Source organism: Schistocerca americana, chromosome 3 (genome assembly GCF_021461395.2).
Source record: "Schistocerca americana isolate TAMUIC-IGC-003095 chromosome 3, iqSchAmer2.1, whole genome shotgun sequence".
Taxonomy (NCBI): Eukaryota; Metazoa; Arthropoda; class Insecta; order Orthoptera; family Acrididae; genus Schistocerca; species Schistocerca americana.
The window spans coordinates 676,889,829-676,908,154 of NC_060121.1; the positions used below are offsets into that span (position 1 = coordinate 676,889,829).

General features: G+C 39.2%; 1 protein-coding gene across 1 annotated transcript in view; it reads left to right on the plus strand.

The window, feature by feature from the left end:
* Positions 1–2,842, plus strand: part of LOC124606310 (glycine receptor subunit alpha-2-like) — a 629,777-nt gene extending 626,935 nt beyond the window's left edge. The window contains exon 12 of the mRNA XM_047138291.1: positions 427–2,842. Coding sequence (XP_046994247.1) covers positions 427–570 — 144 coding nt within the window. The 3' untranslated portion in view covers positions 571–2,842. The remainder of the gene's footprint in view (positions 1–426) is intronic.
* The last annotated feature ends 15,484 nt before the right edge of the window (positions 2,843–18,326 follow it).

Consider the following 18,326-nt stretch of genomic DNA (forward strand, 5'->3'; position numbering starts at 1 on the left):
ATGATCCGTGGACAATAACATTCGTGAAAGGAACTTGCCTGCCCCAAGGATCGGTCTGAACGGAATGGAAAACCCTAGGAAGCGAAAGACCGTCAACTTCGCTCCTGGCGCGGTCTCCATCACTACTGCCTAGTCGGGTGTCTGCTCTTAAAGAAGAATGGCGTTCCATTCCTCCACAAAAGCCCAGATACCGCATTTAAAGTCTCGCCAACAGTATTCAAGCCATCAATAGATATTACTGTCTAGTAATACTTTTGATTTTATAGTGTATGTATTTGGCGAAAAAGTGTTGCTCTATGAAACTTTGGTACTCTTATGGCCACATGGATGTTTCTGGAGGTTTTCAAGGCGGTTTTCGTGCAGTTGCCACTCTGTTGCGGCCGACATCCCAACATGTAAACTAAGAGAAACCTGGTGTGTCCGCAGAAGGGTGGCTGCCCTCCGGCGATAGCCGCCTTCCCGCGACACAAGCTGCGGGCCCGTCGCATCGACGAAATGTCGCGGCTCTGCTTCCCACTGGCCTTCGCCTGCTTCAATCTGCTGTACTGGGCCTACTACCTAGTGTGGTGAGCATCATGCTCTACTGGGCCTACCGTCTCATTCGGTGAGCCGCCTGCTGCACTGGCCTGTTACCTAGTCTGGCGAGCAACGTGCTCTGCCGGGCCGAACACGTGGTCGGGTCAGCAGCCTGCCCCACTGAGAGTATTACCTGACCTGGTAAGTGTGACGGCTGCAGGCTGCCGACAACCACGAGAGAATACCGTGAGACAGTCCAGAGGGACACCAAGATCTTCACCTGTTACTCTTTCATCGCTGTGAAGAGAACGAGAACATGGATCGTTTTACAGTTATTACTGTGTTACATAAGAACTTCGTTTGCGTTGAATCTCATTCATGAGAATGAACTATAAATCTCAATAACAGCCGCAGAATTTTGTTTTGCAATGTGGAACTTGATGTACCCTTTGTGTAGCGTCCATAGAGTTGATAAAATAGTGACATCTCCATGACTTTTAAGAATGTGACAAAGAGAAACTTGAAATGTTGTTGTTGATCCATGTAACCCCGATAAATGATAAGAAATCACTTATCTTCCTGTAGGAACAGGTAGCAGCTTGGCTTAGATGCAGTTATTTCAGAGTAAATTTTTCATTCCTGAGCAAAGTGTAAGTGGTCATGAAACTTACTGACATACCCAAACAATAAGATATATCGGAGTTCGAGCAATAGCCCATATTTTTCTCGGGAAACATTTGTAGAGATTGTAATGTACGAGAACCGTACTAGCGTATGGGATGTTTCACTTCTGTCATGGATTATGCCTCGATAGCTCAGTTTTTCAGACCGGTATTCAAAGCTGACGAGCACTTTCCTAGTTCGGCATGGTATGCTTCAGAGGTCACATGCCTCTGAGGTGCCTACTGCCCGTCACATCAAAAGAGAAATACCATACGTCGAAACACTGTACCAATGAATCTATGCGATGAAACTTGACCAACTTTCGAATAGCTGTACCTGTATAACGTAAATCTTTAACAAAGAAATTTAATAGAATACCTAATGTAGGTCATTATCAGTCAGTTCGTTTCTTCCACATCAATGTTACTGCAATGTTCAGTACAAATGTTTGGACATGGCGAAGATTTTATTTTAATTTCATGCAATAAAAAACTGAACGAATGTCTGTTAACACATTCACAACACTTAAATAAATGTAAAGTTTATCTCTGTAGCTGTCATGATATCCTAATTTACTACGCTTCCAATTCAGAAAACGAATGTTTACTATTTCAGTTGCCAGCGCCGACACGTAATTAGTCATCGCCTGACATACATTAATATTTCATAGACTATAACTTGTAGTAAGCAAATGTTTCACCAAAACAGAAATCAATATTTTTATTGTGTACATATTTGTCCGCTATCATACATCTCGCTGACGCAAAGAATAATAGTCCCTGCTCTCACTTCTGGCTGAGTATTTGTCATCTGTCTTACCATCGATTCTATTTTTGTGTGTACACTTTTAAGTCCCGAAAAAATACTATTTTTAACAGACATAAGGAACGAATATATTTTCATTTCGTAAATATTTATAGCACAAGTTACAGTGAAATCACTACGAGACGTCTCCTTTGTCAAATAATGTAACTACTACCATATTTAAAGAATTTTTTTTGATTAACGTAAATGATTGGCTATGGTTTCTAAACACAGACTACTTTACTTAACAGACTGTATATTTTGCTGATAAAATCTTCCCCATTTTCCATAGGAATGTACCCACCTGCGTTTTGCCTTACTGAGACAAACATCAGTAATATAGTGTGCTACGTTTGAGCGCCGAACCCGTCACGATTTGAATTTTACTTCGTTTGCAAAATTTGTATGACCCCATCCAATTTGTTTTTAAGGAGGTCGAAAATGGATCTTACAGTGGCAGTGTTAACACAATTTTTGCCAATCATTAAATGACAGAAATAATAGTCAAGTAAACATAATACATCTATCTGCATTGTATCATCTGGATTCCAAGTACAGCCCTTTAATAAGTCAGAATAAATAAGAATTTATATACCAGCCCTTCATAGGAAATAGTAAATATGACTTTTCTAATAGAGGCAAAATATTGGTTTTTCCTTTCAACACAGTAACTCTCCTATCAATATGTATATATATATATATATTGTCCTCATCCATTGTCTACAAACCTTTTCTACAGATGTAGCGTTTACCATTTGTATTTTGGGAGATATCACTATGTTTTCTTAAAAATGCGCAGATATTCTTGATGTCATCTCTATCAAAATAATGTTCTCCTTTTCTACTCATTTCGATAATATGTGAATTCTAAACATATTTCACCAAGATCTCTTTGTCTATGAATTCTATGACTAATGCAACTTCAATTTTTGATGCAATATCTGTACCATTGTAAAATGAATAATAAATTAAACTATCGCGTTAGGTAGAGATTATTTATTTAGACGTAAATAAACTTCCTTTCTGACGTATTCCATTGTGTCACTGCACTCACACTGTAGCTTTTGATGTGGATTGATTGTTTAGGCTCATATACAGATATATATGATTTTATGCTGCTCATGTGCTCAGGGAAGACAACAAAGGTGACAGCGTCAGTTTAAAAGTTAATAATTCCTGCCTTTGTGAAGTTAAATTTTCCTGAATATCACTGACTTGCAGATTTTAAAGTGATATGTTTTACTTGTGTAACTCAAGAATTTCTCACATCTCTTTTCAACAGCTTTCAAAAGTCACTGACCAGCTACAGCTATTGAATGTAAGACGGCTCCTACAGTGTAAACAGCAAGTATGACTGACTTGGATATTTTAGGTTATTTAGCACACATTTTCCTGCAGTAGAAAGTGGAAAGCGACCCATCAGCCTTCTCAGGGCAAGTAAAAATCTGCTTGAATAATTCAACAACACAGACACCACATGAGACTTTGAACCCAGGTCTAACTCAAAAGATTTCACTGTGATGATAGATCACATTAGCAGTAGTGAGAATTAAAATATCAGTAACTGTATCATACAAAATATATGTTTATAGCTGCAACTGTGATAGCGATTCATCTACAAATTATGGATGTTTGACGCATCCTTTATTAAATTTCCTTACCTTAAATTCATTTTTAATCCTTACATACTATAAATAATAAATTCTTCATGAAATAGCTTCTTACACACTGCATATAGTTACTGTGCACAGCTGCCTAATTATAAACCTGATATACAGGCTCAAAATTCGGTGAGGCCTACCAGTGGATAGGTGGCTATAGGCACTTGCAACATCGTACATTACTTGAATATCTGTTCTACCCTGGCTGCTCTGTATTTATGACACCCATTTTCTTAAATAAATTTTCAATACAAGTGTATGTTAATTTTTGAAGTTACATTTCTCCAAAACGAATATTAATAACAGAAGAATTTGAGAGGATAATGTGTTTGGGTGATTTTTTCAAAAATACAAATGACATTCCTATATACTGCGACTGAAACAAAAGAATAGCTAGCACTGATGCCTTGTTATGATTTCTAAGTCTGTGCTGAACAGGCAGCCACCAGATATGTCTCAATTCAGCACAAAGTAAATTACATGAGCAAATTCTAATCAATGGAAATGAAATTACACAGGAAATTACCAGCGTTTTAGAATTAACTTTTTAATTTCGATTAGTAATCCTATGTTGTTTAGAATCCTGTACGCCAGAGACCTATCATGTTCAATTTGTGGCAGTGTTGCAACAGACAAACGTTTCTGCGCCATGTCAAAAGTGGTAAGGCTTTGACAACCGACAGTCTGAAACGCAAAATTGTTAGAGTCCAACAGTAAGTTTAACTTTCTCCCTTTACTCTTTAATAACGTTCCACAAGTTCGAAGCATCTGTAAGTTAGATATTTGCAGACAATGGAAATATTTAGATACTACTGGAATGTCACACATCCACAACACGTAAGGTAGACCCAATTAATCAGAGAATAATATAGCTACACTTCCATTCCAATGTATGTTGTGGTCTACATAAGCATGAGCAGATTGTTGGATGAGGAACGAAAGCCTTGTTGGTGCCTTTAATCACAGGACAAGCGCAAAGTTTACTCGAAACAATAATGAATTATCAGCATCTGTTAAAAATATTTTATTTTCCTTTGTACCAGCTTTAAAGAATTTGATTTTGCAAAGTATGAAAAATCAGTGAACCACTTGTGTAACACAGATTTATTGGATAAGGCTTATTACACAATAATAAAATTATCTTCTTCAGGAGGAGAATTTGACGCATATTGTGTTGGAATGGTACGCTAGAATGAAGCCGTAATTCACCCCAAATAAACGACGAATTTTACAAGTGAAGTTTACACTCACTTATATCATGGCCATGACCTGTTATTACTTTACTCGTCAAGAGCCAAATTGCTCCATTATAACATTAGTTTTCCACACAAAATGTAACAAGTGTCACAAACTCCTTTGGAGATAATAATTTTCTAACCAGAAACCCAGGTAAAGGGTTTTCATTAACCTATGTTACGCAACTGGTTGGGCAATTTTTCATCCTTTCTAAAATCATCACATTGCAGTTGCTGTTTAAGTCCATAGTCAGTATCTTATCAAATTAGAATTCAACAAAAACAAGGAAAATTAATGATTACAAAAAGTGAATGGTAATGTTCGACGTGTGCGAGTAAACGTAGTTGTTGACTAATACTATCAGACAGTCCATAAATATTGGTGAAGTCTTACAAGCTCAGCAATTAGCTCTTCATACTGCAGTCCAAAGTCTAGTCCAGTAGGGAGAAGCCGTGTTCCAGTAGAGCGCGCGAGGATGATGGGAAGGTCTTCTCTCGACAAACAATGTGTCGGTGGAGCCACCGGTCGCCACTGTCAAGTATAAAGGTAATGTGAACTCTAGGTGATGAAACCAGGTGCGTTACCAAACTTGCCACCTATCTTCACACGATAACTTCGATATCTTCTATGGGACAGTTTACGTTGTTATCTTGAATTTCAACTTACATTACCTGATAAAGTTAAGAAATTGCCATAACCTGAGGTGTGTTGACTGATAGTAAACAGTTTGCTGGACCGTTAACACTAGTTATGAACTGCAAACAGCCACAGTCACATATGCATAATTCAACTCACATTACGTGGTAAAGTTAAGAAATTGCCATAATCTGAGGTATGTTGACTGATAGTAAACAGTTTCCTGAACCGTTAACGCTAGTTATGAACTGCAAACAGCCACAGTCACATATGCATAATTCGTTTTGGAGATTAGCTGCACCATCTCGATAGCCATTGAAAACATTGAATATCTTAGAACTAACATGTATCTGTCTCACAGCGATTAATCTTGTGATAGAATTGTACACGTATCCACATTCCGTCTGTTCTAAACACCCTCGCTTGTTACACGAACAGAGGTGATTATCAGCCGTAGGTATCACATTGCGTGTTCGAACCAATTTGTAGGTTAGAACAGTAGTCCTTTCAAGAAGATTTCTCCGATTCCACAATTTTTACCCGCCAAGCTTCCCTCCAATATCAATTGGTAATTCTTGATGCCTCAGAACGTGTACTACAAACGATCCCTTATTCTAGTCAAGTTGCACCACAATTCCTCTACACCCCAATTCTATTCAGTACCTCCTCATTAGTTACGTGATCTACCCACCTATTCCTAAACATTCTTCTGCATCACCACATTTCGAAAGCTTCTATTCTCTTCTTGTCTAAACTGTCTATCGTCTGTGTTTCACTACCGTAAATGGCAAAACTTCATACAAACACTTTCACAAAGGATTTCCTGACCCTTAAATCTGTCGTCGATACTAACAAGTATTTCTTCTTCAGTAACACTTTTCTTGCTTTTGCCATTCTACATTTTATATCCTCCCTACTTCGACGATCATCAGTTATTTTGCTTCCCAAATAGTAGAACTCATTTACTACTTTAAGTCTCTCATTTCCTAACCTAATCCCCTCAGCATCACATTTATTTCTACTACATTCCATTATCCTCGTTTATCCTTTGATGTCTCTGACAGAATTAGAATGTCATCGGCTAACCTTAAGGTTCTTATTTCTTCCCCCTAGACTTTTATTCCTGCTGTAAATTTTTCTTTTGTTTCCTCTACTGCTTCCTCTATATATAGATTGAATAACGTCAGGGAAAGGCTACAGCACTGACTCACTCCCTTCTCTTCCACTGCTTCCCTTTCATGTCCTCGAGTACTATAACTGCCATCTGGTTTCTGTACAAATTGCAAATAGCTTTTGGTTGGCTAAACTTCACCCCTGCCACCTTCAGAATTGAAAGAGAGTAGTTCAGTCAACATTGTCAAAAGCTTTCTCTAAGTCCAAAAATGGGAGAAATATAGGTTTGCCTTTCCTTAACTTATATGAGAAGTTTTACATTCAATTTTGCCTCGTGAGTTCCTACATCTCTCCGAAATCCAAACTGATCTTTCCCAAGACCGGTTTCTACCGGTTTTCCCATTCTTCTGTAGAGGATTCGTGTCAGTATTTTGCAGCCATTACTTATTAAACTGATAGTTCGGCGATTTTCACACCTGTCAGCTCCTGCTTTCTTTGGAATTAGGATTATCACATTCTTCTTGAAGTCTGAAGATATTTCGCCCATCTCATACATCTTCCTCACCAGATGGAAGAGTTTTGACATGGCTGGCTCTCCAAAGGCTATCAGTAGCTCTAACAGAATGGTGTCTACACCCAGGGCCTTATTTCGACTTAAGTCTTTCAGTGCGTTATTAAACTCTTTACGCGGTGTCATATCTCCCTTATCATCTTCCTCTACGTCCTCTTCCATTTCCGTAATATTTCCCGCAAGTACGTCTCCTCTGCATAGTCCCTCTGTATACTCCTTCCACCTTTCTGAATTCCCTCCTTTTCTTAGGACTTGTTTTCCATCTGGGCAGTTCATATTCATACATGTGGTCCTCGTTTCTCCAAAAGTCTCCTCATTTTCCTGTAGGCGTTACCTGTCTTACCCCTAGTGATATACGTTTATACAGCACTGCACTTGTCCTCTAGCCATTCCTGCTCACCTTTTTGCACCTCCTGTCAATCTCGTTTTCTGCTTTTCGCTTGCTTCATTAGCTGTAGTTTTATATTTCTTTCCTTTCATCAATTAAATTCAATATCTCTTGTATTACCGAAGGTTTTCTACTAGCCCTGATATTTTTACCTACTTGGTCCTCTGCTGCCTTCACTGTTTCATCTCTCAGAGCTACCCATTCTTTTTCTACATTATTCCTTTCCCCTGTTCCTGTCAGTTGTTCTCTAATTCTCCGTCTCAAACTCTCTACAACCTCTGGTTGTTTCAGATTATCCAGGTCCCATCTCCTTATTTATAAGTATTTGCAATTTCTTCATTTTAATCAACAGTTCATAACCAACAAGATGCGTCCAGAGTTCACATTTGCCACTGTAAACGTCTTACAATTTAAAACCTGTTTTCTAAATCTCCATCTTACCATTATATAATCAACCTGAAATCTTCCCGTTGCTCCAGGTCTCTTCCAAGTATACAAAATTCTTTCATGATTCTTAAACTAAGCATTAGCTTTGATAAAGTTATGCCTGGTGAAACATTTTACCAGGAAGCATTAGTACTGTATCATTTGGATATAAAAAATGAATAATTTTCCTTGTGAAATGCAAATAGTTACATTATCGACAGCGTTTCCTATCTCCCAAGAAAAAATGCCAACCCATACTTTGTTTATGTATTTACTCCTCTGTTTTCACACAATCAATGTAAGATGTTACATTTCTTAGAAAAGTAATCAGGCAATGATTACATATAAGGAAAGAGATATATAATTAAAGACTTTACACATTTGTGTGGTGTGCCATTAGGTACTTTCTTCTTTATGAAAGAAAATTGATGTACTCAAACAAATTCAATGCATCTAACACATGACACACAATTATTACTTGACAGCTCATGACAAAATATAATTGCTAAAACACGTCTATGACTTCATTTGTTCCCTCTTAAAGTTTACCGGTGCATAGCAGATGCGTTACAACTGAATGTGTACGTACTGGGTAAGTCGTTAGATGAGAGCCGTATGAAGATTTAAAATATCGTGTGATATCATTACTAGAAAGTTTCGGTAGTCAATAGTTTTTCTTCCAGTTTGAACGATTATAAGAAAACTGGCCATCGTCATGAAATAAACATAAGTAGGTATTTAAGTTCTATATTACGCCGCTAATTAATGGTTCATCACGCAACCCACATTCTTACTACTAGTGGGTCATTCACTTTGAGTATAGGGCGATGTGAAATTGGAGTACCGTTTGCAAGTCAGGTGACAACGTTTACTGGCAGAGGTGTAGAACGGCTCTGAGATTGCCGAGGTCCCTAGCAAGCAGATTAGAATATCGGACCGCTTGGCCAGTCCTTTGATGGTGAAGCGCATTGCATCTGCACTCGCATACTAACTGGATATTCCCTAGGTACGCTGCGCAACACTTTGATGTAGTACTCGGGCGACGTGAAAGGCTACGCATGAGCCAAGTAGAGATCGCCACGGGTCAGTATAGGAGACAGTATTTTGCTTGACTGCCTTTGCGTGAAAGTCCCTAGTAAGTTTTTTGTCAATACTCTAGTAAATGGGATGACTTCAGGGGAATTACCGAAATGAGGGTAGCTGTAGCTGTTAGAAGACACATGGAGTAAACAACAAGAAATGCCTTTTTGAAATCAAGTATGAGCTGTCCTCTTACTTCAAAATTATTTTCCACCCATCAAGACAAAATACAATCTCATCACAACAATGTTTACTACCGATTAAAATGAATGTGAAATGCTTGTTGATAAATACCAGCTCTCTCATTTACTTGATAATATACTCAGTAAACCACACTCAAGTACATCTTTATTGGGTACAAATGGACAGCAGCGCACAGCACACCTTATCGCCCGAAAACGGCACAAACGCAACTTGGAACAAATTTCACGAAACACAAGAAACGTTGGGGAGGTCAACCTAATCCTCGACCTCAAAAACTGCCCACCCCCACAATGGCATGGACAATAGTTGGTGCTGGGTTAAGGTTAACGTCAGGTGCCCTGTGACGGAAGAGAATGGGGAAGGTACAAGAACGAGAATGAGTATTCTGCAAACCATTAAGAGAGAATAAGGGAGCTATTGTGTTGCACAGTATTTAGCTGAGGACGCTGCAGTGTTGTGGCTGAACCATCGTTCTAATCGTCTGTCCTTGCACGCGAGTTTCACCCTACCGAAGGAACATGCAGTAAAGTAGTTAGTATGTTGCGAAATGTGTATCACATGTAATTTATTGTAACAGTCTGCATCGGTATCTCTCATCAAGACACTGTTGCTAAGGGTAGGTGCTTCTGGTGTCCTATATGACTTGAAAAGTCCAGTGTGTTCCTATATGACTTGAAAAGTCCAGTATGTCTTCCAATTCAGCGACGAGTTAGCTTATGGATTATCAAACGAGGAAGTGTACTCATCACACGTCTATCCCATCTCGCGCACCGCTTCTACGCAGGTAGACAGCAGGAAGACAGGACATACACCAGTCATATGATACGCCGCAATAATTCGTCGATCAAAGTTACAGAAGGGCTCTCCAACGTAAACGCAACCTCTAATCTATGATATTTCTATGAATGGATATTGCGTTTTTGTGTACTAGGTTCAAATTTCTTAGAACTGCATCTGTGAACTGAGGGCAGTGTCATACTATTTTCAAAACAATGAAACGTAACCGTGTGGGACATAGCGTGGATGAGTTTCACTCAAATTTTGCCAACATATCGGTAGGTTCAATAATACATCTCAAAAAAGAATTAGGGGAATAGGCATCCTGACAGATTACATGGCCATATGAAGTGTGGGTTATTTACCCGAACAATACAAGATACTCTACTTACTGGAGCCCCAGACGACGTAACTCCTCAGTTCGTTATTATAAGTAGTAGGTGCCTACATGGTTGACCAGTGAATCTGCTAGTAGAGTTTATGTTGAGCAGCCAGGACCAACGTACACTATTAGAGATATTAATTTCGTAACACATTTTCTCATATGTTGTATGTTTGCGCTCTACTTAACATAAATAATGGCGAAGGAAATAAAAACATCCACCTAACACATATCCAACACACTTAATTTTTTACAAATATCACAAATAGTAAGAGGAAACTGAGTAATTACGGCCAGATAACATCTATAAAAGTCCGTATAAACAAATTTTAGAGCTGTACATATCAGGAAAAATTGTAATTGAAGGTGTACATATCGTGAAAAATGACAGTTTATTCGGCATATCTGACAGTGTGTTTGAAGCTTGTACCACGATGATCATCTCCACATGTCAAGATACGTGAGTGACACGTATTCTTTGGTTACCAGACATTGTAGTAGTATTGACTAGAGCTCAGGCGAGCCAACGAGTCTGAAGCAGTTATCGGCCAGAGGGGGAAAGAGAGTGTTGTGTCATGGTAAAGTGACGAGCTTAAGTGGTGGACGTGCCATAGAGAGAATTTAGAAATTTCCTGATATGTGACTGTGGATGGAGGACGATGTGAGATTATTTTATAGATGGATGGCTAATACGGAAAAACAGATAATCTGCATTAAGTTTATTTTTCTGCAAGCGCCAGCCGAGTAGTTGTTTTACTATAACGATGTCATTGCGTTTAATAATAATAATATCTTTGTGTTGGTATCCCAGTTGAATTGTCAGTCATGTGTTCAATATTCCAACTCGTTTCTTCCTACCATCATTAGTTAAATGTATTACATTTAAAAGAGCAAACCGTGACATTACGTAAGTTAGTTTCTCTGTCTAAAAGTGAGAAAAGGTTATTGTTCATGATAGTACGGAATATTTCTATTCTATTAAAGGTATTCAGTATAATTTCGTAATACTGTATTATTCATTTTTAAGTACTTGACGTGCTCTTCCTACTACCATTTGAAAGATTTGGCAAGACCTGCATTGTTACACCTTGCAGTAATGCGTGGACAGTGAATCACATTTTTGGAAAGTGGACAGAAGTTTAATTTGCTGATCAATAAAATGAAGCAGTTTGCCCCGCTGTGATTTATTCTAGGTACACACAGTTTACTAGTTCAGATTCCGCTGCGTGAAGACAGAGTAGAGCCGACTTATCCTTTGCCAAGGTAAAAAAACAATTGTAGAGCTCAAACGAGCTTTTCGAGAGAAAATTAGGAACAGTACTCATTAGCAAATCTCAATTTTAATTCAGTAAATGCGTTTCTCTAACGAATATTTTTGTTATTTAACAGTTGGCCATTCCATGTGACTGTTTTATGAAAAAATTATTCAGTCTCATTTATAGATAGTAACATGCAGTTTAGATTCATATATGCACGCTGAAAGAATTTTGCACAGTTATTTTCGTGTTTAAAAGTGTTTATAGCTCAGACACTAAATGTAATTTTGAAGTAGTGGCTTTCACGTTACTAGGGAGAGGTTTTGTCACACATGCTTTCCACTAAACAAGTTTTAGTTTTTTGCTTTCCAATTAAAGGGTCATCCTGGTAACCCAGTACCCATAAATACACTCACGAGCCAGATGATTATGACTACTGAGTGCCGAGTGGTAGAACTGTGGATTTGTGGGCACCTTAGCGGATAAGGAATGTGTAGGGTCTATAAGCGAAGCAGAGATGAATGAAGCATCATTCTAGTGATGATGCACTCCTCATACACGGAAGTCAACGGTCGAAAGTGAATCTGACAAACGGCAGACTGTTGCCCAAAGACATCTGGGAACGAGCATCTCTGAAGCGGCGATGCTTCTCGGATGTCCCCTGTAGCAAATATTTGTCTAAAGTAGTTGGAAGATGGTGAAACCAAGTTTAGGTGGCAAGGTGTTGATAGTCCATAACTCATCGCAAAATATAGAGGTCTGAGGCTTGCCCGCTTTTTAAAGCAGGCAGGCAGCTATCGGTGGCAGGTATAGCGACAGAATGCAATCCTGGTTTAGGCACAAAATCTTCGAAGCACATCATTTGAGACCACAGTGTTGCACATGCGGCATTGCAGCAGACGACACATGCATTCGGTGAAGCTCCAAATTAAACAAGTAAGAGTCCCTGCTCACTTTCACAACAACAAGAACATTTGTTTGTATCAAAGAGAAAATAGTCATACAAAGATATTGTAATACAAAAATCTCTGGCGCCGCAACATCTTCCCCATCCCGGACAATTGCCAACGCTATAACCAGTTCGATTGGTCTGGTAATCTCTCATCGTTCTACAGCAGTGAGAATAATTGTAAGATAAACCTATTCCGATTGTAGTGGTTGTCAGAAGATTCAGCCGACGAAGATAAGATGGATCCGAAGACAGGATGTAGGCCACGTTTGTCGTCTGCACAAGGACCCATCGTGATAGACAGGTTCCACACAGAGAGTTTAATAACCAGAACAGCAGGTAAGATGCCACAGTGCAGTTTGGTTATATCTCAAAGGTGCAAGCAGGTAGTCCATCGTAATCGGGTTTATGTAACATATGTGTAAAGTAACCAGAAAGACAAAATACACGAGTTCATAAGTTCCACTGCAAGGAAAAATTTCGTCAAAAGACAAGTATTCTTATACGTAAGTAAGAATGACAGGGAATAACTTAAATACATCAAATAGATTCGCGTTTAGATTACTTCTTTAGAGCATAGTTTAGCGTCCATTGCACTACAACGTAAATTATCATTTATTATTTAGTGAGCGCTATTGCACATAAAATATTCTCTCCACATTCAGAGAAGAGTCTAATGCTCCACTCAGCACGACAAACGAGAAAACTGTTTTACGAATTCGATTCAGGTAAGTGGAAAATACTTTACAATGCTTTTGTTCGTGTAATAGTCCGATTAAAATTATCTATGGAGCGAAGGATTTAGTTTTGTATGGAAACGTGTCTACGTCTTTTTTCCTTTTGAAGATCCAAGTATAGTCATTTCAAGTCAGATAACACCATAGTAACCGGCCGGTGTTACCGTGCGGTTCTAGGCGCGTCAGTCTGGAGCTGCGTGACCGCTACGGTCGCAGGTTCGAATCCTGCCTCGGGCATGGCTGTGTGTGATGTCCTTAGGTTAGTTAGGTTTAAGTAGTTCTAATTTCTAGGGGACTGATGACCACAGATGTTGAGTCCCATAGTGCTCAGAGCCATTTGAACCATTTGAACACCAAAGTAATTCTACCAAACCACCGAAGGCAGTGGAAAATTGGAAATTCCTTGTTCAAGGCATGACTCTGTATATTCACCATGTGGAATACTACACAACGCAGTATTCATGCCTTAGCTTACATTGCATACAACATACACACTGACATTCAGAATGTCTTCTTCCCTTGTGTCTCTTCTAGCTACTATTTACATATATAAATTCCAGTCAGTTACTGTGAGACACAGATATGGTAGTGCTCATTACTCATTTCATCAGATGTGTGGAAATATTGCGGAAAACGCTGCTTATTTAGTGCACTAGAGTTCTAAGTTACTCATATGCAACAAACGTTAAAGTACAAATTGTACTGCTGATAGAAACTTCTCCCATTCCATGTGTTTAAATATGGTTCCAAAGTTTTCTCCCAGTTTCACAACTACTCTTATACAGGCCAATTACAATTAAAGATAAACTTTCAAAACGCTGTAGAAATAACACCACTGATCAAAATGATGTCAAATTGTAACGGAATATTATCGGAGAAGAAGGAAAACGTACGGCAGAAGAAAAAAAATTGTGTGAAAATTGATTAAGAGATGGGACTGTACGTGTCAGAATACGTAAATGGAAACATGACCCATTGAAGTTAGTATAAACACGCCGTGTACAGGGCTGTTTCCTCCTTTCGCGTCTGAGCCGTTCGCCAGACTGTTTCAATGCAGGATCGCGTTCTGCTTGTAAAGCTGTTTTACAAGAATAATGACTGTGCACACGTCGCTCTGCACAAGCTCCGGACACTGAAGAGTTTGAAAAAAATGAGTTGGTACGATGACTGCCGTGGGCCTGGAAAAAATGATTCGGAAATTCGAAAAGACGGGTTCTTTTGGTGTGCAACCTGGTAGAGGGAGGAAACGAATTTATTCGATCTCAGTGGATGCAGTGGCCACAGCAGTGCAGGAGGAGACGAGTGATGGTGTGCAAACGTGTAGTGCACGGAGCATTGCCCGAACATTGGACATACCCGTGAACACGGTGGGTAAAATCCTACGAAACATTCTTCTTTGCTGTCCATTCAAAATGACCCATCTGCACCAGTTGATTCCTTTTAACCTGCCAGCAAGACTGACCTTTGCTTTAGAATATCTTGCTCGCATGAAAGTGGACAATGATTGGCCGTGGAAGATTTTGTGGACAGACAAAGCCCACTTCCATCTGACACGATATCAATACACAGAATTGTCGAATATGGGCAACGGAAAATACACACGCAAATCAACCGGCACCCCTTCATTCCGAAAAAGTCACTTTGTGATGCGGGTTTACGGCACCATTAGTCATAGGACCATACCTTTTCGAAGAGACAAGTGCTTCCGGTCCTGTTGACTGTACTGTCACTGGTAAGCGCTATGAGTGTCTTTTGCGCAGCCACGTCATTCCAGCACTCCAACAGCGTGGATGTGTGGATGGGAACATTTTTATGCAGGATGGCGCACCTCCACACATTGCAAATCCAGTTAAGAAGCTGCTGAAGCTAAAATTATCAGCCGCCATTTCCCTACAGCCTGGCCGTTCCGATCACCTGACCTTAATCCGTGTGCCTTCTGGCTGTGGGGCTACCTGAAAGACGTTATGTTCAGCGTTCCGACTGCAAACTGAGCAGCATTGAAAGCACGCATTGCCCAACACATTCTGAACGTGACCCCGGAAACACTTCGATCAGTTGTGGAACATGCTGTTTCTCCATTTCAACTTCTTGCAGAAAACGGTGGACAGCATATTGAATATGTTTTGCGCCATTCACACGGAAATTAATAATCCGATTCGATTTTGAGTGATGTTATTTATGTGGTTTTTGGCCTCAGGACAATTGAAAACCGATGTGATTGATGCTTTTTTATGCGGCTTTTGGCTTCAGGACAATTAAAAATCGATTTTTTTCCATCCGATGTGGTATGACCTTGACGTGGTGTGTGGGCTTTCGTAACTAACAGTATCACACATTTACATCCGTGCACACTGAGTAGTACAGTTTTGTTCAGCGTCAAACGTACACCTTATTCATTGTTGAATGATTCTTTCGTCATGTTTAGTCGACCACTATTAAATTATGAAGCTTACAGTGCCATCTATTGCTACATTTTGTAACTATTTGTTGTTGTTCTGCCACACGTTTTCCCCCTTCTCCGATAACAATCCGTTGCAATTTGACGTCATTCTGACCAGTGGTGTTATTTCTACAGCGATTTGACGGTTTAACTTTAATTATAATCTCCCTTTACATTTAACTGTCATTAATTTACAAACAGTAGTGAAGTGCAAATAAAAATAATCATTTGCGTAAATATTTATTAAGATCACAATATGAATATATCTTCTTTATTTTGTTGGTTCTAGCGTAGGCTAACAAGTAGCCTACTTCATGACGAATTATGATTATTTTGTAAGGATGAGTATAAAGCAATTAGAGATTTACGGCTCTTATAATGAAGAAGCGAATATTTTGCGTAAGTTCTCAAAAGTACTCTTTCCTACCTGTTACTTTTGCATGTAGCCTAACTTCTTACCATAGCAAACCTTTCTCAAGCGTGCATGTTCTGTAATAGTGACTAAAGCTGACCTTATTTTATATTCCAAATAGCATTTCTCGATTGGAAGCGATTGAAGAGGAAGTATCCATTCATTTCTTTTCTTTACTCCTTGTAAGCTCAGCTGGTGTATGTTGTGTGAATAGAGTGGCACACTATATACTATTTACTCGAATAGTGCATGATATTCTACCGACGTGTTTGTTGAATAAGGCAAATGAATCTCTTAAACTCAACAAAAATTCAATTCATCTAGTTTATTTTGGATGAAATTTGGATATTAAAATTCGCTTAATTTGATGTTCTCCATTTCCGTCTAGCGAAATTTGATGTACTGACAGAAAGTAGTGCAGCAATCAATCAAAATTCTCTTGATAACCGTAGTTTGGATGGTAAATTTTGAGACATATAATCTGAAATATTAGGGAAAAAATATCAGACTGCTAGAAGAAACATGACCCCACATCTCGTTGTAGGGGTTGAGTTGATAGTTTAGAGTGCTGTTCTGTGTGACAATACGTGTTGTAAGAGTTTATTTTCTGATATATTGTACAGGATTTAACGTCATTAGCACAGTAACGCTGGGTTTCGTACTGTGGTACCAAAATAAATAGGAAATCATTTAAATTTTGTTATTATGTAACATAAAGTACAAGTTATTGAAATGACACAATTGTTTAGCAGCAGGGCTCGAATAAGAAGGGACTGTCAGTTCAATTGGTTTGACAAAAAATATTCAAAATGTCTTTCATAGATAGTGAGTATATGAAGCTGAAAGAAAGTCACTCGAAGATATTATAATACGTAGTTCCACAGCACCGCGTAATCCCAACTGTTCATAGGTTGACACGACTACAACTATACGCTGTTACTGGACATGTAATCAGTGAGCTTGGACAGTGGATTAATGGAAACTAGTCGTATGGTCGGATGAATCACGTTCCTCGCTACGTCAGGTCGGTGTTCGTGTCCAGAGACGCCATTATCCAAGCGAACTACTGATGAAACATGCAACATGCCTATGACGGTCGCCGACAGGAGCAGTATTATGCTGCAAGTGACACTCTTCTGCGCAGCCACGGGACCTGTGGGAGTAATCGAAGACCCAACAGGTGTAGACTGTGTCTACATTATTGCAGACCACCTGCAGCCCTTCAATCTTGACTCCTTCTCCAACGCAGATAATATCTTCCATTTGTACTGCTGTCCATGTCACTTAGCTCAAATCATCGTGCTACAGTGCTTTGAAGGGTACGGCAGTGAACTCAGTCTGAAGTCTTGGCCAGAAAATTCGCCTTATATTAATCTGATGGAATACATTTGAGATACTTACTATGGCCAGCTCTGCGGTCACAAACTTCCGGCCCATAGTTTACAGAAGCTGCATCACTATAACTCGTGCCACATACCTCAGGAAACCTACCTAGGACCTGTGAAACAATGCCACGCCGAATCACTGACTATTTGCTTTATAATGGTAGACCAGCATCCTATTATGCATGTGATTTCGATATTTTGGTCCATAAAAGTACTTTCACACTTAACTGTCAGCGTCTTGGCTAATGGTTTTTATCAGAAAAGCCGCTGCATATGTACATCTTTACCTATAACGTCTTCAGCTGAACTGGGCTGTTTAGCCGAAGATTAAGTTTCTCAACAAAATACTACCTGGTACTTCTCAGTGAATACGTTTGTCTGAATTAAACCTGTAACATCCAGGTAATGGCTAAATAAAATCCTAATCTCACGAATGTACGAACCCATTTACAAGGATACACAGCGTTCGTTCTGATGGGTGCATCGAAGTATCTGTATTTTAATAGGACTCGATCTTATGTGAACAGAGTTAACTGGAGGGTTTACCACGCTGTTCTTAAGGCACACACTCCAAAAATTAATATAGCAAATACTTCTAATTCATCTAACGCATATGAGGTGAGCACAATTATCAGTTTCTTTATACATACAGGAAGTTAAACAAATGGCATGTTATCACGAACCCATGGT